This window comes from Schistocerca piceifrons, chromosome 6, assembly GCF_021461385.2.
Source record: "Schistocerca piceifrons isolate TAMUIC-IGC-003096 chromosome 6, iqSchPice1.1, whole genome shotgun sequence".
Classification (NCBI taxonomy): Eukaryota; Metazoa; Arthropoda; class Insecta; order Orthoptera; family Acrididae; genus Schistocerca; species Schistocerca piceifrons.
The window spans coordinates 589591055-589614352 of record NC_060143.1 but is presented as its reverse complement, the minus strand read 5'-3'; the positions used below and the strand labels follow the sequence as shown (position 1 = coordinate 589614352).

The 23298-nt window shown below is 40.3% G+C and overlaps 2 protein-coding genes across 2 annotated transcripts in view; one reads left to right on the top strand and one right to left on the bottom strand.

Moving 5' to 3' along the window:
• The window catches only part of LOC124802817 (TNF receptor-associated factor 6-like), a 110581-nt gene extending 90438 nt beyond the window's left edge, over positions 1 to 20143 (top strand). The window contains exon 3 of the mRNA XM_047263822.1: positions 18880 to 20143. Within this exon, the coding sequence (XP_047119778.1) occupies positions 18880 to 19462 (583 nt within the window). The 3' untranslated portion in view covers positions 19463 to 20143. The remainder of the gene's footprint in view (positions 1 to 18879) is intronic.
• LOC124802816 (cyclin-dependent kinase 1-like) overlaps positions 18581 to 23298 on the bottom strand; it is a 78748-nt gene continuing 74030 nt past the window's right edge. The window contains exon 7 of the mRNA XM_047263821.1: positions 18581 to 20026. Within this exon, the coding sequence (XP_047119777.1) occupies positions 19919 to 20026 (108 nt within the window). The 3' untranslated portion in view covers positions 18581 to 19918. The remainder of the gene's footprint in view (positions 20027 to 23298) is intronic.

Here is a 23298-nt window from a genome sequence, read left to right as displayed (position 1 = left end):
GAGTGCTACTGAGAGGATAAATAGTGAAAATAATCATTTAAATATCTGTGTAACCTCTGGGCATGAGGAAGGTTTTGAGAGAAGGGAAGTTGTGCACGATTTGCTAGATGTATCTGAAGTCAGTAATAGTGGGGAGAAGACAGGACAACCTGTAGTTAAGTTAGTGGTACACAGGGAAGTACAGTATTAGCTGACAGTGGCAGTCATCTTTGTGCTATTAGTCAGAAGTGGTTAGATGCTTTGTGATACAAGGAGGAATTAGTAATAATGCCCATTATGGGTATTCAAATAATTGTAGGCACAAGAAAGGTTAAAAAAACCTGTTAAACACAAAGCATTGCTGCCTCTTAAAATAAATGATCTACAGTTGTATCATAACTTCCTGATAATTCACAGATTAAGTGTGGACAAGGGAAGCTAGATTTCAACGGGGATTCTATGATGTCGGAAATACAGGTAAGAGATATTATTATGTCATTTTCTAGGGGGTGGGGCAAAGAGTCTAACTACTGAAGAGAGAGAGAGAGAGAGAGAGAGAGAGAGAGAGAGAGTTTTCCCATTAGGTGCTGCAGAAAAAAAGGACTAAATGGAAGAGTATAATGAATATGGTATTGAGGAAATGGGTTGATCCAGGAAACTTGCTGGTTGTAAGAGACACTTGCAGTAACAAGAGACAGAGGGTCTTCAGACTTTGGTAGGCTCGCCACTTGGCGAGTGGTGCCTTCCATAGCTGGGTGTGTCCTTTCTTATTTTCTGGTGCACTCTATCCTAACTCTTTCCTGTCCAGTTTGTGTTTTACTGTATTTTATTTGGGGTCTGTCCTATTTGATGTGGCAACAACTTCGGTGGATTAGGGGGTTTGAAAAAGAAATATATGCCACAGTTGTACATTTGAAGCATCTGCCATTTTGTGCATTAAAAATTCTTGGATACTAGAGCAAGAAATAATTTTTCTTGTAGCATAATTTTATATTCTGAGGGTTTAATGTCCTGTATGGAACAATGGGTAACAGCATTGAAAGAAGTAAAGCTGAGAATGTTTAAGGGAAAGTCAGTGGTTACTGAGTACAGGCAGTAGTGCCTGAAGCTGATGTTTCTGTAGGTAGTAATGCACAAAAAAGGGGTGCTTACTCCAATGAAGAGGTGAAAGTTTAGACTGAAGAGGCAGTGGTTCCTGTGTAATGTGTTATAGTTGAAATGTTAATGCACTAAAGGAGAAATTGGCCCTTGAATGTTGTGAGTTTAGTAATGTCGAAGGTGTGAGGCACATAAAAGGAGTTGGGGTAAATACCTTATAGGACATTGCATTCTTCGCTTCGCTTGGTAACTGACGACTACCAGGCACTCGAGTTACTGACAATACTACTTCAATGTTGTCAATCTCCCTCTTCTATCATTCTGAACTTAGGTCTATTGCAGTGGTTCTTGTCTTCTTCGTTTCTTCTTCTGTTGTCCTCAGTGCCGACGTACTGTGTTGCTACACTGGCTGAAAGAGGGGGGTTTGTAATTCCAACATTGACTACTGTAAATAACACACACATATCCATCCACACATATACAGTTTGTATATGTGTGGATGGATATGTGTGTGTGTGCGCGCGAGTGTATACCTGTCCTTTTTTCCCCCTAAGGTAAGTCTTTCCGCTCCCGGGATTGGAATGACTCCTTACCCTCTCCCTTAAAACCCACATCCTTTCGTCTTTCCCTCTCCTTCCCTCTTTCCTGATGAGGCAACAGTTTGTTGCGAAAGCTTGAATTTTGTGTGTATGTCGACCTGCCAGCACTTTCATTTGCTAAGTCACATCATCTTTGTTTTTATATATATATATATATATATATATATATAAAAACAAAGATGATGTGACTTACCAAACGAAAGCGCTGGCAGGTTGATAGACACACACAAACATACACACAAAATTCAAGCTTTCGCAACCAACGGTTGCTTCATCAGGAAAGAGGAAGACGAAAGGATGTGGGTTTTAAGTGAGAGGGTAAGGAGTCATAGCGCGCGCGCGCGCGCGCGCGCGCGCGCGCGCGCGCGCGCGCGCGCGCGCACGCACACACACACACACACACACACACACACACACACACACACACACACACACCCGCACCCGCACCCGCACGCGCGCACGCGCACGCGCACGCGCACGCGCACGCGCACGCGCACACGCACACGCACACGCACACACACACACACTTCTAAAGGCAAAGAGTTTGGGCGCATACATATATATATATATATATATATATATATATATGCAAACCTCCACATACTGCTACAATAGTTTACTATTTAACATATACGAGCAGTAAAAACCTAACCACCAAGTTCACAGTTCTTGAAGAATAGAAAGGTGCATATGGAGCAGACACTGTCACTGTTTTCACATACAGCCTAATTGTTTAACACTTATTCCAAAGTGAAGCGGAAGCATTGTTGTTGATCTAACCAACACGGGTTTCTTGTCTGAAACTCAGCTGTTGACTGACTGTCTTCTAACCAAAAGTTGGGCACTTATACATCCTCACAATAATAGGTGCCAAAACTACACATTGTTCAAAGTTAAATTTACAGAAATTACAATTAAAACTTAACTTATTAAATTAACTGAATACATTGGAAAATTCAGTCTTTTTAACAGTTTCTTCTACTGCAAGGATTAAGCCGAATTATTTTTTTAAATCATGAAATTAACAAATATAGTTAAGCAAACAATACTTTTGACAAAACTGTTAATTACTCTGCAATTAATGAAGGACTGGCTTTGCTAACATGTTTCCATATAGAGCCAAACAGATACTTTAAGATTACTATTATTTCGTCTTTCAAATGTTTATAATTTATATTTGTTTATACATCAACAATAGAATTTAAGTTAAAAACAATTACTGATTTCACCTTATAAGAAAAGATACTACCTAGGAATAGTCAAACTAAATCAGAAAATCAGTTACATACATAAAACTAAGCACAAAATTAGATTTGATGTTATATTCTTTGTAAATGAGGGCCAACCTGTCTCTTTTATGAAAATGTAGATTATATTCATGTACGTTAATGGTGTATAGTTAAAAGTAACAAAATTAATTTAAGGAGGCAGATGGCAAAACAAGGGGGAATTAAAATTATCCCAGCTTGTTTTGTCACACTATCATCTTTAATTTTTTTCATTTCTGTAGTTAAGTAAAAGTAGCAGACAGTATTATCTTGTTGAAGGTTATAAACAGAGAGAAATGTTTAACTGAGGAAGGAAGAATTAATGTAATTTGAAATTATTACAGGACATGGTTAATGAGAAAAGATAATTTAACTTTATGTACAGAAGATGTGTTATTGTGTTGAAAAATAGACAATGGAAATCGACCGAGAGGTGTAAAGACTGATAAAAGTAAATGATACCTGATGTGGTTTATCAGGGAACTAACGAGTATGTAAACTAAGAAGTTATGGAATGAAATGCTCACTGTAGAAGAGATTATTATTATGATGAAAGGCAATTAATAGGATTTGGAATATTGACGAAAATCTTTCCGGATATAACTAACTGAAATTAACTGAGTAGTATAAAGTAGGTTTTCACTGGGAATAGTGAGTAGTTATTCTAATATGACTAAAGCCGAGAGAGAGAGAGAGAGAAAGACTGAAGGTAAGTAATATGGACTATTTTGTAAATAATTTCATGATTTCTGACTGATTGATTGATTGAGGGGGATTATGGGACTAAACGGCAAGGTCATCATTCCCTATGATTCTGGATGTAACTTCTTTCTGTATTAGGTCAAATAATTTTTTTTTTTTTGAGGATTTTGAGAGGTATTCTGGCCTACCTAAAATACATGTAACTATATATAAACTGCAGCCAGGAATTGGTATAAGCAATGGTAACTTTTATTTTATATTGTAAATATTGTCAAAGAATAATTTGTAGTAGATGTAAGACAATTTTGAAAGATCTTGAATCTACTTAACGTAATTATTTCATGTAGCTACGTAAATAAACAAAGCACTACTGTAGTTTACTGAAGTTTTGAAATTATTTAGATTTATTACAAATGTGAGAAACGAGTGTAAAAAATGGTGATGATATCGAAGCGCCAAGATTAAGGTAGGAGAGAATTAATTGATTTAAGGTAAAGAAACGCCATCCATAGTGAGAAAGGAAAATTTTATAAAAAGTGTAAAATTCGCAAGGAATAAAAGTTTCATTTTTGGGTGAAGAAACTAATTTTATATGAAAAACTAACTTTAAGTATTTGAAAGCAATAAAATTTTCTCAAATCATAGGCTAAATTAAGTTTAGAACTACCACATCTGAAGTAGGAGAAATGTAATTTACTGTATTTGGGTTTAAGAATTGGACCAATGTTTCAGTCTTTTTTTCCCAAATAAAAAACACTTTTCATAGTTATACATATTTGGATGCGACATTACAGCAATGATCAGATGTGCAGTACAAGTCACACACAGGACAGGTGGCGTCAGATTGCTCAAGCATGTGTAGGTTCTATGTGATCTGGTAGAGGTCACTAACTGGCAGACACTGAGCTGCAGTCAAAATAGTGTAAATTTTATTTACAGTTCTGCTTATTTAATTTTCTAATTGTTTATTAATTACTAGTATAAGTGTGCTTAGTTGTCAGACTGAATGAAGGTGCGAATGTGAAATACAGCTTTACATAAAGTTTTTATGCTATACATTGAAGTAATTGATCACGTAAGGAGTGTTCAAGAATGATGTGCATGATGTCATTCGTACCAGATTATTTATTACAAACTATTTCATCAATTTATGTTACTGGGGAAATGAGATTATGATCTCTGTAAGGTAGTTTTGTTAAGAGGGAATTAATTTTATCTTTGTGGGTCTTCAAAAATTATTTGTGTTAAATTACTTTCTGACTGACAAATTTTGATTGGTTCTTTATACATGCATAGGACAGCAGATTTGATGCTGCTTTCTGATTGGCTGTGATGTTTCTCTTCCAATCAGAAATTAGCATGTTCACGTATACTGTGGAAACTAGAAACTACTACCATGTAGAGAGTAGAGTAGAGTTGGGGCTCTGATCACATTGGCATCAGACTTATTATACATGTTCTGTTGAAAATTATTAATATTGTGATATTTCGGAACCACAATGTTTTAGAAGTGCCATAAAGTGTAGAAGGGAGTTCGATTTAAAGTACAGTGTGAAATTCAGAACTTTTCGTGACATTTAAAATAACTAAATTTCGCACGGCATGTCGCTTACTCACGAACGTGAACAGTGTTACGCGAGACTGATTATAGAAACATTTAAGCGACCTGTTCTAAAAGAAACAATCCATTTGTAAACTTTCGGCGACAGAAAATTTATAATTACCATAGCTTACCATAATAGAGTGAAATTTTATGGACAAATACTTTCTTTTAGCTATTCTTTCCACTGACAAAACAATTTTAGTGCAACTTGTGGTTAGGAAGTTTACAGCTGTCTTTCTATAGCATTTCCAGCTGAGAATTGCTATTTGGTAACTTAAGGAGGTGCGCATGTAAGAAGAAATTCACCACCAGGTGAATGGATCTTTGTAACACACTGTGCCGTTGCACCCTAGCTGTTACATCAGAAGAAATTGCTGTTTGAATTTATTCTTCCTTGTAATATTTAGCTTGTTTTTTGTGATAGATATGCGCTCTGATATTAGAAACTGTTTCTCAGTTGACACAGACTTTTCACAAGCATTACAAAACAGAAATGATTGTTGCTTATCCTTCAGCATTTTTATGTACATATAAAAAACTACATGCACACAGACTGCATATGTAACTCTTATACTTGAAAGTACAAACATGCATAATTAACAAAACAACGCATAGCGGCAAACCTCATCGTTATTGACAGACATGGACGTGAAATCATACATACAGCTAGCGTGCTACTTGTGGAGGTTGTGATGACGTTCCCTGCTTTACTTCTTTATTGATCGTACTCGGTGTTGACATACTGCGTTGCTACATTGGCTGAAAAATGGGTTGTGGAAGTAACACTGACACTTACTCACTCTCTCTCTCATATATAATGGCCAGTGCACTATTGTTTTAACTTTTGATAAGCCTCATTAATAGTTTTCAGATGAACATTCACATGCTGCTACAATAGTTTATTATTGAACATCTATGAGCAGTAAAAACCTAACCATAAAGTTCACAGTTCTTGAAGAATAGAAATTTATGTATGGATCAAACACAGCCTAATTGTGTAACACTTATTTCACAGTTAAGTTGAAGCATTGTTGTTCTAACCAGCACAGGTTTCTCATCTGAAACTCAGCCGTGGACTGACTATCTCAGGACCAAAAATCAGGCCCTTATATATCTTCACAATAATAGGGGCCGAAACTACACATTGTTCAATGTTTTATTTACAGAAATTACAATTAAAACTTAACTCGTTAAATTAACTGACTACATCGAAAAATTGGTTCTTCTGAACAGTTTCTTCTACTGCAAGGGTTAAGCCAAATTATTTGTTTAAATCATGAAATTAACATATACAGTAAGGCAAACCATTCTTTTGATGAAACTGTTAATTACTTTGAAATTAATTAAGGACTGGCTTTGTTAACATTTTTTCGAATAGAGCCAAATAAATCTTTTACAAGACGAGAAGTGAAATTATCCCAGCTTGCTTGATCACAAGGTGTGCGTCAGACATTGCGCATTGACAAAAACACTAGAGTATAACAATGAGGAAATGTTTAATGCTGCAGTCTTATTGTTCACGTCACTGGGATGAACTAGCCTGCTCGACTGTAAGGCCCAGTTGTTTTACATTCCATGCAAATGACAATCAAATGACGAAATAGACAACAGAGTAACAGAAATCGTGTAACATTCGTTTTTTGGGACTGCAACTCTTGTATTTTTTCCATGTCTGCAGTTACAATTATTGAGTGCTCATTCCATTTTGCAAAGTGGAAAGGCATTTGTAAAACCAAAATAACACAAAGGATGTGTGTGTGTGTGTGTGTGTGTGTGTGTGTGTGTGTGTGTGTGTGTGCGCCACAACAAAACATGACAAGCTATCAGTGCTGGACATCACAAGGATGGTGCTGAAAAAACCGTATAATGTAAAAACATGTTTTCAATAAACAAAATCCACTGATGATGGCAATGAGGTACCAAAGCATGTTTGGGAAACAAGAGAAAAACTGTTTTAGCATAAAAGGCAGAATAATCATGTAACATATCTACGACAAGGACGGTATACAAAGTATTCTCTAAACTTCTTAGTGAGCCTTTGCACACTAGTTTCCACTGGTAGATTTCATGGACATCTAGGTTGACCTTTGCCATTGAAAGAAATTGCGTTTCCCCAGCCTCAATTTAATACCGTGTTCACTACTACAAACAAGTGCCACATCTGATAATAGTGTGTTTATAAATGTGCTTCCCGAAAGCTTGTAACTTTGGTGAGACATTCTCACTACAGAATGTAACTGGTATGGAAGGGTATGTTAACAGTAGTGCACAACATTTCAAAACCTGCTCTCCCTCTCAACCACTCCGAAAACATCGTTTCGATGCTTCACCCCCTGGAAGAGATTTTGCTTCTTTCCCTCTCCCCATAATCCCTGGGAAGCAACACTCAAGACTTGCAGGCTATCTGAAAGACTACGCTGCTTCAGATGGTGCAATCTATGTTTTCTGCTCATCCATTCTGAGGCTTTCAAATTTTTTAATGCTGTTACACTTTAAAAAGATCAGTTTTACATAACGTAGCATTCAAAATATGGATTCATGCAGCTTTTATATATAAATATGGACTAAACTTTGAAATACAGAAAAAATAAAATTATATTTTCAGACTCCAAATGTCACGATTTATGTAGAAAACTACAAAAAGAATGAAAATTACTCAAAATGAAAATATGTATTTACATATTAATCCAAGCCCTACTAAATGACCCACTGGAAGCATTAAACAGTGCAGCTGCATCAGATTCCTGTTAAAAGCCTATTTCGTTCCTAGATAACTGTCTCAGTATGTGATTGTGTTGCTACTTTGGAATCTGCATTTTTTTTTTCACAGATTGTAAATTTTTTTCTCACTTAGCTCACTTTTTATTCTATGTTAATGCTACTCAGTTGGACATATGACAATGCAACTTATCACTGTGTTAACTGAAGTGACAATGAAGGAATAGACGTCTGCTTGAAATTGTGGTACAAAGCATACTGTGCACTTTATACAAAAGCACGCTCGATCAGGGGTTAAGCACCATTACTCTGTGCAGTCCCAGAGTTCCTGCTCAAAATATTTTTACAATATACTGGCTGATCCCCATATTAATCTGTTACACTGTTACAGGGATATCTTTCAGTTTCATGATTTTTGTCCTCCAATTTTACCATTTTTAACATTTGAAATTTGTAGTACAGGGTGTATACATGGACAAGAAAAAAAAAATTCCCGGGTTTCCCGGTTAAAAACACAATTTCTCCCGGATGAAATTACGTATAATGCAGGTGAAAATACATCCGTGTTAAGCAACAGTGTACTTTCCCTCGGAGCTGTAAAACCTATCAGTCCTTTGAATCTTAAAGGTCTTATGCCGGCGGAGGACGTCCCAGCACTTTAGGAAACGAAACACAGGAAAAACAATGAGTTTGGAAAGATGTTTGATGTGTGAGAATATGCACACAGTTTATTTTCATATTGCGGAAGTGTATACACAAATTCCACAAATTACAGCACGGTAGCTTCCGAAGCTCTAAAATACAGATTGCGTTGAGTGATGCGCTTTTGTCAGCCTTAGCTCAAGTCACGTGGTCTCGCTAGCGAATGATGGCTGTTACTCAGAGCACGAGGCCTACGAGAAAGACAGGCCGCGGCGCATAAGTTACGAAGGTAGGCCAAGCTCGCTCAACTCAGCAAAGTGCGTTGCTGCACCCGTTAATCCGTAACTAGATGTGTCTGTACAAACGAGAATTGCATCATCTATTGGAAAGCACTATTATGGAATTTTACCGCTGTTAGTCCTACAATGATAGGAAGTCCATAGGCCAACTAACAGGCTCTAATTTGACAATTGAAATCATGCCAAAATGATTATCAGTTGCGTAAGGCACCACATCATCTATGAAAGGAGAACCGTTACGAAGAGGAGACTAAATGCTGTAAACGAGTGGTTATACCATTGCTATTGAGAATTGATTTTAAATTTTGTTGAACGAATAGTAATCAGTAAGACTTCATAATAATGGATTCCAGTACAAGATTCAATTCTCGTTAATATGCACGCACCCAGTTGCGAGTTAACAGATTTAGAAACGCATTTTGACCGCCGAGTTAAGGGAACAAGCGAACCCAGGCCGTTCTTCATGACGCATGTGCCGCGGCCTGTCTTTCTCGTGGGCCTCGTTCAGAGCATAAGACATGTTATGTAATCAACCACTAACAGCATCATTGTTAAGTAGCGCGACCAACTCGGTTACGAAGGTTAGGTGGACGGCGGAAAGACACTCTTGGTGGAGTGGGGAGGATTTCATGAAGGATGGATCTCATTTCAGGGCAGGATTTGAGGAAGTCGTATCCCTGCTGTAGAGCCACATTCAGAATCTGATCCAGTCCCGGAAAGTAACCTGTTACAAGTGGGGCACTTTTGTGGTTCTTCTGTGGGAGGTTCTGGGTTTGAGAGGATGAGGAAGTGGCTCTGGTTATTTGCTTCTGTACCAGGTCAGGAGGGTAGTTGCGGGATGCGAAAGCTGTTGTCAGGTTGTTGGTGTAATGCTTGAGGGATTCCGGACTGGAGCAGATTCGTTTGCCACGAAGACCTAGGCTGTAGGGAAGGGACCGTTTGATGTGGAATGGGTGGCAGCTGTCGTAATGGAGGTACTGTTGCTTGTTGGTGGGTTTGATGTGGACGGACTTGTGAAGCTGGCCATTGGACAGGTGGAGGTCAACATCAAGGAAAGTGGCATGGGATTTGGAGTAGGACCAGGTGAATCTGATGGAACCAAAGGAGTTGAGGTTGGAGAGGAAATTCTGGAGTTGTTCTTCACTGTGAGTCCAGATCATGAAGATGTCATCAATAAATCTGTACCAAACTTTGGGTTGGCAGGCCTGGGTAACCAAGAAGGCTTCCTCTGAGCGACCCATGAATAGGTTGGCGTACGAAGGGGCCATCCTGGTACCCATGGCTGTTCCCTTTAATTGTTGGTATGTCTGGCCTTCAAAAGTGAAGTTGTGGGTCAGGATGAAGCTGGCTACTTATCTCTCCCCATATATTTTTATCTTTTATTTTTATCTTTCATTTCCATTTCAACCTCATGTTACACTTTCCACCTTCTAATACCATGTCACCCTCACAACACCCCCACAACGACCCCATTAAGTTTTATTTACATTCCCTCCGCAAACATGCCTTCACCCTAGCCAGATTACACTCCCATATTTTATTTTCTCAGGCTTGTCTGACATTTGGCATTACCCCCAAAGGCCTCACACTTAAAGTTCCCATCTCTGGCTGCAACCCTTCTTTCCATCAGTCCCTATACCAGTTCCAAACTGAACAATCCATTGCCCTCACCCACCTAATCCTTCACCTACACATTAACTCAGCCAATGAACACACCCGTCAACTCCTATCCTTAATAAAAGTCCTCAATCTTTCCTCTCCCACATCCACACCGGCTATTCAGAGCATCCTCCTACAGGTCAACCGCAAATTAGAACAGCATGCCACCCTTCACCTCAAAAAACTATCCAATCTCCTGGTTTCCCACCTCCGGAAAGGCAACTCACTCACCCTTCACAACCTTTCCAGCAAACCTCAACCACCTCTCATTGCACACAAACCCAGTCTCTCCCATCTACTCAGTCTCCCACTTCCAGCTCCACTCCCTCCAAAACCTCAAAATTACAATCAACACAATCTGGCACCACAACACCCTAATTCAGTAGTTAACCTTTCCTCCAAACCTCTCTCCCAATCCGAAACCTCTGTCCTATCCAAAGGCCAATTACAGTCAACACAATCTGGCACCACAACACCCTAATTCAGTAGTTAACCTGTCCTCCAAACCTCTCTCCCAATCCGAAACCTCTGTCCTATCCAAAGGCCTCACCTTCAGCCCCACTCCCAGATTCAACCAAACAGCCCTCGTCAAAGATTTACTGTCCTACACTCGTACTCTCTGCTGGAAGTATCACTTTGCCACGAAGAAAAATGATCCTAATCCTACCCCTAATGATCCAACTCCCCAAGACACTATCCAAATTGAACCCTGCCTGGAACAGTTCCATCCTCCGTCACAGCGGGACCCACCTCCTCTTCCTCAAAATCACCCTCTCCAAACCTTCCAGGAATTTCTGACTTTCAGCCTTGCCTCTCAATCCTTCTTAAAAAACCTTAATCCTACTCCCAACATCACCACTGCTGAAGCCCAGGCTATACGTGATCTGAAGGCTGACCGGTCCATCATCATTCTTCCGGCGGACAAGGGTTCCACGACCGTGGTACTTGATCATCAGGAGTATGTGGCTGAGGGACTGCGTCAGCTTTCAGATAACACCACATACAAAGTTTGCCAAGGTAATCCCATTCCTGATGTCCAGGCGGAGCTTCAAGGAATCCTCAGAACCTTAGGCCCCCTACAAAACCTTTCACCTGACTCCATCAACCTCCTGATCCCACCGACACCCCGCACCCCTACCTTCTACCTTCTTCCTAAAATTCACAAACCCAATCATCCCGGCCGCCCCATTGTAGCTGGTTACCAAGCCCCCACAGAACGTATCTCTGCCTACGTAGATCAACACCTTCAACCTATTACGTGCAGTCTCCCATCCTTCATCAAAGACACCAACCACTTTCTCAAATGCCTGGAATCCTTACCCAATCCGTTACCCCCAGAAACCATCCTTGTAACCATTGATGCCACTTCCTTATACACAAATATCCCGCACGTCCAGGGCCTCGCTGCGATGGAGCACTTCCTTTCACGCCGATCACCTGCCACCCTACCTAAAACCTCTTTCCTCATTACCTTAGCCAGCTTCATCCTGACCCACAACTTCTTCACTTTTGAAGGCCAGACATACCAACAATTAAAGGGAACAGCCATGGGTACCAGGATGGCCTCTTCGTACGCCAACCTATTCATGGGTCGCTTAGAGGAAGCCTTCTTGGTTACCCAGGCCTGCCAACCCAAAGTTTGGTACAGATTTATTGATGACATCTTCATGATCTGGACTCACAGTGAAGAACAACTCCAGAATTTCCTCTCCAACCTCAACTCCTTTGGTTCCATCAGATTCACCTGGTCCTACTCCAAATCCCATGCCACTTTCCTTGATGTTGACCTCCACCTGTCCAATGGCCAGCTTCACACGTCCGTCCACATCAAACCCACCAACAAGCAACAGTACCTCCATTACGACAGCTGCCACCCATTCCACATCAAACGGTCCCTTCCCTACAGCCTAGGTCTTCGTGGCAAACGAATCTGCTCCAGTCCGGAATCCCTCAAGCATTACACCAACAACCTGACAACAGCTTTCGCATCCCGCAACTACCCTCCCGACCTAGTACAGAAGCAAATAACCAGAGCCACTTCCTCATCCTCTCAAACCCAGAACCTCCCACAGAAGAACCACAAAAGTGCCCCACTTGTAACAGGTTACTTTCCGGGACTGGATCAGATTCTGAATGTGGCTCTACAGCAGGGATACGACTTCCTCAAATCCTGCCCTGAAATGAGATCCATCCTTCATGAAATCCTCCCCACTCCACCAAGAGTGTCTTTCCACCGTCCACCTAACCTTCGTAACCTCTTAGTTCATCCCTATGAAATCCCCAAACCACCTTCCCTACCCTCTGGCTCCTACCCTTGTAACCGACCCCAGTGTAAAACCTGTCCCATGCACCCTCCCACCACCACCTACCCCAGTCCTGTAACCTGGAAGGTGTACACGATCAAAGGCAGAGCCACGTGTGAAAGCACCCACGTGATTTACCAACTGACCTGCCTACACTGTGATGCATTCTATGTGGGAATGACCAGCAACAAACTGTCCATTCGCATGAATGAACACAGGCAGACAGTGTTTGTTGGTAATGAGGATCACCCTGTGGCTAAACATGCCTTGGTGCACGGCCAGCACATCTTGGCACAGTGTTACACCGTCCGGGTTATCTGGGTACTCCCCACTAACACCAACCTTTCCGAACTCCGGAGATGGGAACTTGCTCTTCAATATATCCTGTCTTCCCGTTATCCGCCAGGGCTCAATCTCCGCTAATTTCAATTTGCCGCCGCTCATACCTCACCTGTCTTTCAACAACATCTTTGCCTCTGTACTTCCGCCTCGACTGACATCTCTGCCCAAACTCTTTGCCTTTACAAATGTCTGTCCTTTTTCCCCCTAAGGTAAGTCTTTCCCCACCTGGGATTGGAATGACTCCTTACCCTCTCCCTTAAAACCCACATCCTTTCGTCTTTCCCTCTCCCTCCCTCTTTCCTGATGAGGCAACAGTTTGTTGTGAAAGCTTGAATTTTGTGTGTATGTTTGTGTGTGTCTGTCGACCTGCCAGCACTTTCATTTGGTAAGTCACATCATCTTTGTTTTTAGATATATTTTTCCTATATATATATATATATATATATATATATATATATATATATATATATATATATATATATATATATATATATATATAATCTCTCTTTCGTCTTTATAATTGAGGTGCAGGTGCTGTACTGTACATGTAAAATTAGAAACTTGCAACAGATTACTGGAGTAAGACTGGCTGATAAGTCTTGTCATTCATAGTTTCTTAAAGGGTCAACAAACGCAGCGCTACTAATAATATCATAATTAACGGTGATTGTTGCTTGGCAGAGACAGTGTTTTCAAACGTGCCTCACTAGCTTTTCATCTCACACAGTCTGACAATTGTCAGTGTGCTCGGCTCACCTGTTGAATGCAATTCAGTGCACATGCGGGGCAAAGTTTTATAAACTGACAAGGTAGGTAACACTCATTGTATCGTATTTCATTATGCATAATAACGAGGCGCAGCCTTATTTACATCCATTGTTCCTCTTTCTCTAATAAATGTTGCCCACCAACAATCACTACAACTGTGCCATGTCTATTGGTTTTCAAGATAGCTGGCTTTCAGATCCAGCATTCGAGGACTGGTTGGGGAAAGTACCCACAGACCTTTATACTGCTAAATGTGGATTATGTCCAGGGACCCTCATTAACATCCGTACTATGGGAAGATCGGCTGTTACAAGTCACATGACAAAATTCAAGAAGCACGTCGCGAAAGCAGCTGCCATGAGAAGCACAGCAAGTTTGTACGTCTACACCGGACCGGCGGCGACTACTTCAACCCAGCAGACAGATTCTACTTCCACTACCACATCTGCGGATTCAGCTGGGTCAACAACAGTGGCATTGGCCACTGGAATTGTTGCGCCCCCGCAGAAGGATGTCACTGCAGTGTCAAACACGGGGATAAACTGAGAGGAATTGATCGGATGACAATAATGGATGAAGTAACAAAGGCAGAAATATTGCCGTGTTTGGAGTGCATTGTTTCACACAAGTCACTGCGTAGTTCTGCGAACGACGTGTTACTTTTCCCCGCAATGTTCCCCGGCAGTGAAGTGGCCAAGAGCATGCGTTTACAAAAGAACAAAATCGGTTATATCATGCAATATGGACTAGCTTCCTTCTTTGAGTCTGAAATTAAAGCTGACCTCATAAACGCATCACGGATTCTTATTTGTTTTGACAAAACCTTGAACAAGGTGTGCAAAAGAATCCAAATGGACATTTTAGTGTGTTATTGGGACATTAAAAAAATCTAGTGTGCACGCATTGGCTTTTCTAGGAAGTTCGACAGCAGCTAAGCTACTCGAGTCCTTCAAGAAAATAATTCCAGGCGTAGCAATGAAAAAACTTTTAAAGTATCGATGGACAGCCCTAACGTCAACCTCGCGTTCTTAAGGGAACTTAAAAAAATTTTTGAAAGAAATTGAAGGGGTAGACACCGTTTTATTGGAAATTGGAACGTTTGGACTTCACTTTGTTCACGGCGCCTTCAAGTCCACAATTCAGGAAACACAGTGGATGATAATTCAGTTTTTACGTGCCTTGTACAATCTTTTTAAGGATATCCCTGCCAGAAGAGCTCTGTATATTTCGACAACGTAATCGGAACTGTTTCCCTTGAAGTATTGCGCAATCCGATGGCTGGAGAATGTGGACGTTGCTGGGCAAACTCTAGTAATCCTTCCGTTTCTGCGAATATTTGTTGCAAAGCTGGAAGAAAAAAACAAACCAAAATGTGTTAGCTACAGAGTAGTGGAGGATCACCTCAAGGACAAGCTACGCGGTCCGAAAATTGCCTTTTCAAGACTCATGCTGGAGACTTCACACCTTTCCTAAAGGATTTCCAATCCGATTGGCCGCTAGAACCGTTCCTCCATTCTGCTTTGACAGAGATAATGGAGACAACAACGACACGATTTGTCCAGCCGACGAAGATCTCGGCGTCAGTTAATTTGGACAAAGAATCCAATCTTTTGGGTGTGAACCATGTCAAGATTGGGTTCACCATCAAGAATGAGTTCAGGAAGTGCAGGTCTCTCACAGCCCTGGAAATTGCTAAGTTCCGGAACAAATGCAGAAGAGGAATGATCAAGCTCATGTCAAAGTTGATGGAGAAATCTCCCCTACACTTTAGGTTGACAAAAGCTGTAAGCTGCTTTGATCCCGCAACAGCATGCAGGAAGGCTGGTCCCAAAAAATTTCATTCCTTTCTACAGGTTTTGGTGGAGAGCAATTGCATGGACGATTGATGTGCCGATACAGCAGAAGCGCAATACGCTTCTGTTGTAAAGAAGAACTGCAAAACAAAATTCAAAACGAACAAAAAGGAGCATCAGCTGGATGAGTTCTGGATGAAATGTCTCAAGAACCAGAATGCAACGTGCCACGAGCTGCAGAAGGCGATGGAAATTGCGCTCACTTTGTCACACGGTCAAGCAGCTGCAGAGCAAAGATTCTCAGTGAACAAAGACTGCCTCTTTGACAATATGAGGGATCAATCTGTAGTAAGCAGAAGACTGGTGTACGGCATAGTCAAGACACACGGCGGAGTCCAAGGGGTGCCTATAACAAAGCCCTTATACACACTGTAAGAAACTCACGAGATCGATATGCTAAAGACCTCAAAAATCGAAATGACGAGTCATCCAGGAAAAAAGGATCATCTGACTAAAAGGAAGATTGTTGATACAGAAATAAGACAGCTTAAAAAGAAGAAGGCAATACTTGAGGGGGCCATTCAAAACACTCAGACAGAGTGAGAATCTATACCAGCTCCTAGTCAATTCCTAAATTATAGTATTTGTTGTTAAACATGGTACTTCCTTCTAAATTATTTATTGTATTGTCTAATAATAATTAAAATGTTTCTTTAATAAAATGTTTTTAAAACAAATGAGTATGATAGCGTTATTTATTTTAAACTGCTAACTCCCACAGATGTTTAAATATACATTGCAAATAATAACTTTCATGATTCAAAAATGTTTGAAAAATAAACGTAATTTAAGAAATTAAATATTAAAATATAGACCAGAGGTAAAATTTAGCAACACGAAAATCTGAAAAGGAAAGACTGTAAAAACGCACAAAATATTTAATGGAAAAAATCACTTATTAATCTAAAACTAAAGAAAGTAATTAAAGGTCTTTAGCAACGATTAAACCACAAGCTTTTGCATTTAAATAAAAACAATAATAAAATGAGAAAAATTGAGGAATGGAAGAGGTAAAAGACATACTTGTCCTTACTAAAAGCAAATTTTAGAGCGGGGAGTATAGTAGCTGCGCTTGACACAGGTTTTCGCTCTAAAACTGGACTAATTTCGTACGAAAGCAAGGTATGGATGTCCCACTACCAGTCACTTGACTGGGGCTGCCTTCTGTTGTCCATTTATAGGATTAGTTAGAAAGAAGCAGTAGCGAATGTTAGAGCTGTTTGGAGACGAAGAGACAATTCACTGGCAAAAAAATGTAGAAAGGAAGGAAACTGGTATTGCTCTGCATGCCAGAACACTTCGTCTTTTCTATACTATAGAAAAGTCAAAGTGTTCTGGCATGAAGAGACTTGTGACATTGCTCAGTAACACATTATGCATTTTTTTTGAAGGTCAATTATACTTTTTGACAGCAATTGCATAATTTTTTATCTACTAAAGAACAACATCAAATATGAAAACTAACTTGAAGCTCGGTCTTTTTTAGCGTGTGTTACACATTAAGTCATATCAAACACAAATGTGCCAGTAAAATTTGTAAATAGTGGCATAAATGACTTATCTACTGGGCCTGAAATTTTTCAAATGGCTGATCCTCAAAGTGCTATGTTTCGAATGAGAGTTATAACGCCCCGTGATTTAAGAAATTCACTGCACATTCTCACACGTAACATAATTCATCTCGAGTGGTAATTTACTTTGAAAGTAACATCTCTCGAGCCACTATTCATAATATTTTCCAGTGATCTGCTAGAAATGTAAACAACTGCGATGTCACACACATCGAATGCACGTTAGTTGTTACGGACATACTGCATAATCTTCGACCTGAAGCCTTTGACACTTTTTGGTGTCAGCAAACTGGTCTGTGCATTGTGTAAATTACCCATTTTCTATGCAACTAAACTTTTATTTTGGTGTTATTCTCTGATTTATGTTTTATTGATGCAATATTATTCAGCAGTAGTGGACTAAAGTTCTTTGTCAGCGTATCAGATCTTAAACGTCAAACCTACAAAAATTTAACTGAAAACTAAAAAAATTAAAAATCCCTGAATTCTAAAAAATTCCCAGGTTTTTCCCGGATGAAAAAATTCCCAGGTTTTTCCCAGATCTCCTGGGCCGTATACACCCTGTAGTAATAATGAAGTACTGCTCTTATCATATTTTAAACGGTTTTCCAAGCACATAGCGGTAGCAAGAAAAGAGGATAGAGAGGGAGATGGAGAGGGATATTAATTTCTTAATTTACCGGCTGAGCATAATGCCTTTTCCTGATATCCATCAAATATTTACGAGTTAAGCAACCTTTTAATACGGGAGTGGCTACAATGGAAAGTGTAGTATGTAGTAACAAACAGGAAGGAATAGATAGCTACTCACCAGAGCAGTGTAGAACCCCCTCTACTACTACCTCTGGGCACACTCAGGCAGTCGAGGTTTTAAACAATGCTGGGGCTGCAGCTCGGCAGGTGGACTGGGATGAGGATTTGTGCTGGACGGGTAGGAGGAGAAAGGAAGAAAGCAGTCACTGTTGGGAGACTGGAGGCTGGCAACTCTGAGAAAGGCAACAGGTGCACAAGGTAGAACTGAGCAAGAGCCTGCCCCCCTCTATTGGTTCTCTTAGTTAAGACAGAAAATCAGCGTAGCATAAAATAACATATATTATGAATATTCGTGTTTTTAAAAGTTGCTCTGTAACAATAAACAGCAATAGGCATCACTTTAACAGTACATTGTACAAACAGTGAATAAGTCACACATTTATTCAACAAATGGAAAAGTCTATTACACAATTTTTCATCTGAATGACAGTTACATTTAATTAAAATAATTTAACTTAATTGGAAATGACAAAGCACAAGACTTTTCAAACAATAAAGACGAAAAAAGTCAATATTTATGCATAATTTTCTTCCACAAAAGGCTACAAAATAGAATTTCCTTCACAGTTTTTGACAAATTATTATTTTAAATATTGTTCAATCAAGAGATATATTCCAACTGTGTAATGTACTAAGAATATATATTCTGTATTTGATTGCAGATCGTCGGTGGATAGTTCGGCATACAAAATACAGGAGGAGTCACTTGACAACCATGCTCATTTGCAGAGCGCAGAACCCAGCAGCCGAGAAGCAGAAATTGATCGCTACAACAGCAGTCTCCTCACGGATCCTCGAGGACGGCTCACCTTCAACTATTACTGGCGGGTACATCACGTTTTCGAGATGCCCGAAAACACGACAGTTAGAAGCCAAAGCTTTTACGTGTCCTCTGGCAGCTATCGCATGTACCTGACCTACTGGGCAGGTACTTTCTTGCACATGGCAGGTATCGGGCTTACCCGCGGGGAACACGACACCTTACTTCCGTGGCCATTTAACCTAACCATCCGATTATCCATTCTCGCACAGAATCACAGGAAGGACGACATGCGAGACTTTAGTTCACCTAGCATTGAACCAGCTCATTCTATCAGGTGTCACAGTATTCACTGGCAGAAGCCACACATCAGTGACAACCCTAGTTGCTTCATTCTGATCTACAGTAGAGACTTGCTGCACACAGTTAGCTATCTCTATAAAGACACCGTTCTTTTGCATCTTTCTGTTCTCTTAGTCAAGTAGTCTACTTTCTATACAGACTTCACAAAAAAACATGCACAGTCAACAAGTTTTAAGACCTATTATTCCCACAATACACTCTTACTGTACATTACTGACAATACTCCACTTTCATCTTTTACAGCACATTTTAAATATTTTTCCAAAAACTATAAACTTAAATATTTTATATCCCTGTTATTTATAATTCAGGTGGAACTAGTATTGAATATTACGCTACTGACATTTTAAAACAAATGCTAAGATTCTATAAATAAAAACCCAAGTATAAATTGTACATATGGGATAAAAGAATAAAATATGTTTTGAATTTGAAGAACAGTTCACTCCTGACATGCTTTTATGTGGTTGCTATAGTACACAGCTAAGTACAGAATGGTTAAGAAATATTCACAAAGTAAAATGATTTGACATTCTTCTCTATACAATTTCCTGGACTCCTCGAATAAATATAAATTCTCACGCAGTAGTCGTCGGTACTTTGGACATGTCCATTTTATCAAAATATGTATGCCTTATGGCCTGTTTTGCAGACAGTCTATCAGGCGGACTGTAGACCAGTAACTTCTGTGGGAGGAAGGAAAAAGTGAAAGTTATGCAATGTAATTTTGATGCTACATTACACTAATATGTAAAATAATAGTGTCATTTCTATTTCACAACAGCAATTTAACAAAAATACGGAAATATTTGAAATTAGTTATAAATATTTTTGTGATAAAATACTTGGAAGCCTGGCACAAATTAAACACTCAATTTATACAATACATTCACTATCTTTCTCCAGCTACACCTTTATACCAAAGGAAAATCCAATTGAGGGAGCTAATAAATTGTGAGACAATTGCTGGCCATCATATACTTCCAGTAGGCACAATGTGTAATACTGCTGACACAGACACAAAAGTAAAAGCGACTTTACCTAACCTTCGCAACTCATACCTTCATTACGAGAAGAGAGGAACTAGTTGGGGAAGATTACAGTGAAAAGGCACCAGGAGGAAAGCAACACAGCTGTTGGTTGGTTTGTGATAAAAGGGACAAGACTGCTACGGTCATCAGTCCCAAAACACAGCTGTAGTGAGGGCAAAAGCAGACAAAGATGAAGGGGGGGGGGAGAGGGGTGTTGTCTGAATAGTGCATTTGTCAAGCCCCGAGATGACATAGTGAGGAGTAAAGGTAGTTTAGGGAAAAGAGAAATGAATACCACAGAAAAGCACAAGGAGTTGATGGGGGAGGGGGGGGGGGGGCCTAATTGAGATTGCCTCCAGGAGGGAAGTGAGGATGCCAGGAGGGATGTCAGAATGTGTTGGAGAGGAAGTTGTTACCTCTGGAGTTCACCAGGGAAACCAGTGTTGAGTGGGAAGATCCAAACAGTCCACGTGGTGTAGCAAGCAATCAGATCCCTCGAGTAATGCTATACAACATACTTGGCAGCTGGGTACCAAGTGTCCCTGAGGTGGACATTTCTATGGCCATTCACATGCTCAGCCAATTTAGTGGTGATTAATGTCATATAAAATGCTGTGCAGTGCCTACAAGTTGGTTGAGAAACAACGCAAGTTCGTGAGTTGCTGTGCCTTTGATATTGTAGGCTTTACTAGTTATATGGCTGGATAAGGAAGTATAGGAGACCCTCGCTATTTCAAGATCTGATACATCAGAAACTCTATTAAACCCTATTACATTTTTGGCCCTGCCAAATTACATTTAAAAAGCTACTGCTTAAATTGAATTTTGAATAATTCATATAACAAACTAAAATTTGGTCCCCACATTGCACATTTCATATGACACTCTTCACCTAAACCGAGTAAGTTTGTACATATGTAATGCTGTGCACTACAGTATTTTCCATTATGTATTTCACAACAATGGCCCAAATGCTTGATTACTGCTCACATGTCACTTCCACAGCACAAGAGACAAGGGTGGGGGAAGAGAGACTTGGCCAGATCTCACACAACGCACAACACGCAACAATACAGAGAGCTCTCTGTCTCTGTTTGTAAAAAATGAATGTGGTTTTTTTTTCCTTTGACTTCTTCATTTGCAATATGCCACTGAAACAGAAATGGGCGCATAATGCTCTAATGTTACAGCAAAAGCAGCAACTTCTACAAATGGTCAATAGTAGACAGAAGACAAAAACAAAAGTTGCAGAACACGTCAGATCCATAAGTCTACTCTCATTCGTAATAAGTTCAAGATGATGATGATGATGATGATTATTATTATTATTATTTTAGGCGGGCAGGTGCTCAACTTCATTATCCTCAGCACCCTAACAAAAAGCCAGCATGCTAATCTCATGGGTGGGGATGAAGGCTGTCCCCCACATGCGGAGCGGTCTATCATGCATTAAACTCCACCTCCATTCCCCACAAATTTAGAGATGAGGTCCAACAGTTCACAAAATTTCACCACTCTTGTAACAGTGGTATCAGTATGGGCTAGGATAGTGTGCAGGACTCCATTGCAACTGAGGGCTGCCATGATATCAGTATATAAGACACACACTGCCAAAATATGATGAACTGAAAGTGGCACACCACAAAACTCTCAGAGTTGTGGTTCCATCTGTTGGAGGAGGAAGCCACGTTACAGGGCTATATCCAGTGCGCAGCTTGGAAAGCAGCGCCTCCTTCCAGCGGTGAGGCTGACACGAAGTCTGCCAAGCATGTGTGTGATCACACCAGAAAGTGACATGTCAATTTGTTTTGTCACTTGCTACCATTCAGTCTCCCACAAACATGATGTGTGTCAGAAATGAGATGAACACTTGCAATGGGATGGGACACTGATGGACAACACCATAACGACATGTTTCCTTGGCTGCTTTGGCGGCTATGTAATTTCCAGTATCCTGATGTGGCCAGGAACCTAGCAAAAGATCACCACCTTGCCACAGTGTTGGAGCCGCTGTGTGGAGTCATGGATGGGGTGAATCAACCGGTCTTGGATACATTTGTTAAGTGCTTGTAGTGCACTAAGCAAGTCGGAACAAATGGAAACTTTGTACAGTTATGTGTGTGAACCCGCTCCTGTAACATCATAATGCCATATACACTACTGGCCATTAAAATTGCTACATCACGAAGATGACATGCTACAGACGCGAAATTTAACCAACAGGAAGAAGATGCTGTGATATGCAAATGATTAGCTTTTCAGAGCATTCACACAAGGTTGGCACCGGTGGCGACACCTACAATGTGCTGACATGAGGAAAGTTTCCAACCGATTTCTCATACACAAACAGCAATTGACCGGCGTTGCCTGGCGAAACGTCGTTGTGATGCCTCGTGTAAGGAGGAGAAATGCGTACCATCACGTTACTGACTTTGATAAAGGTCAGATTGTAGCCTAAAGCGATTGCGGTTTATCGTACCACGACATTGCTGCTCGCGTTGGTCAATATCCAATGACTGTTAGCAGAATATGGAATCGGTGGGTTCAGGAGGGTAATACGGAACGCCATGCAGGAGTGTCAGTGTCGTCGTAACTGCTTCACGTCTGCTGTGCAGCGAGCTACCTTAATTTAAGTATTAACTGTATTTTTTTTACTTGTCACTTCTTCTTCCGTGTGTTTTTGCTTTTAGGAAGCTTTAATTGCCGAGTGCTAGTAATAGTGTTCCATAGATTTCGTGTTTGTTTTGAATACAGTCAGAGAGCGTCCCTTTAGTCAACCAGTGCCAGTAGTGCTAGTGTTTGTTTTCAATACAGTCCAGAGACAGGTAGTGCTATTTTCATTGCTTTCTACAATGAAGGGGCTAGCAATCACAGGTTAGTCAACAATCAGGCACCTTTAGTGAATTAGCAGTCTAGTTAAAAGTTGA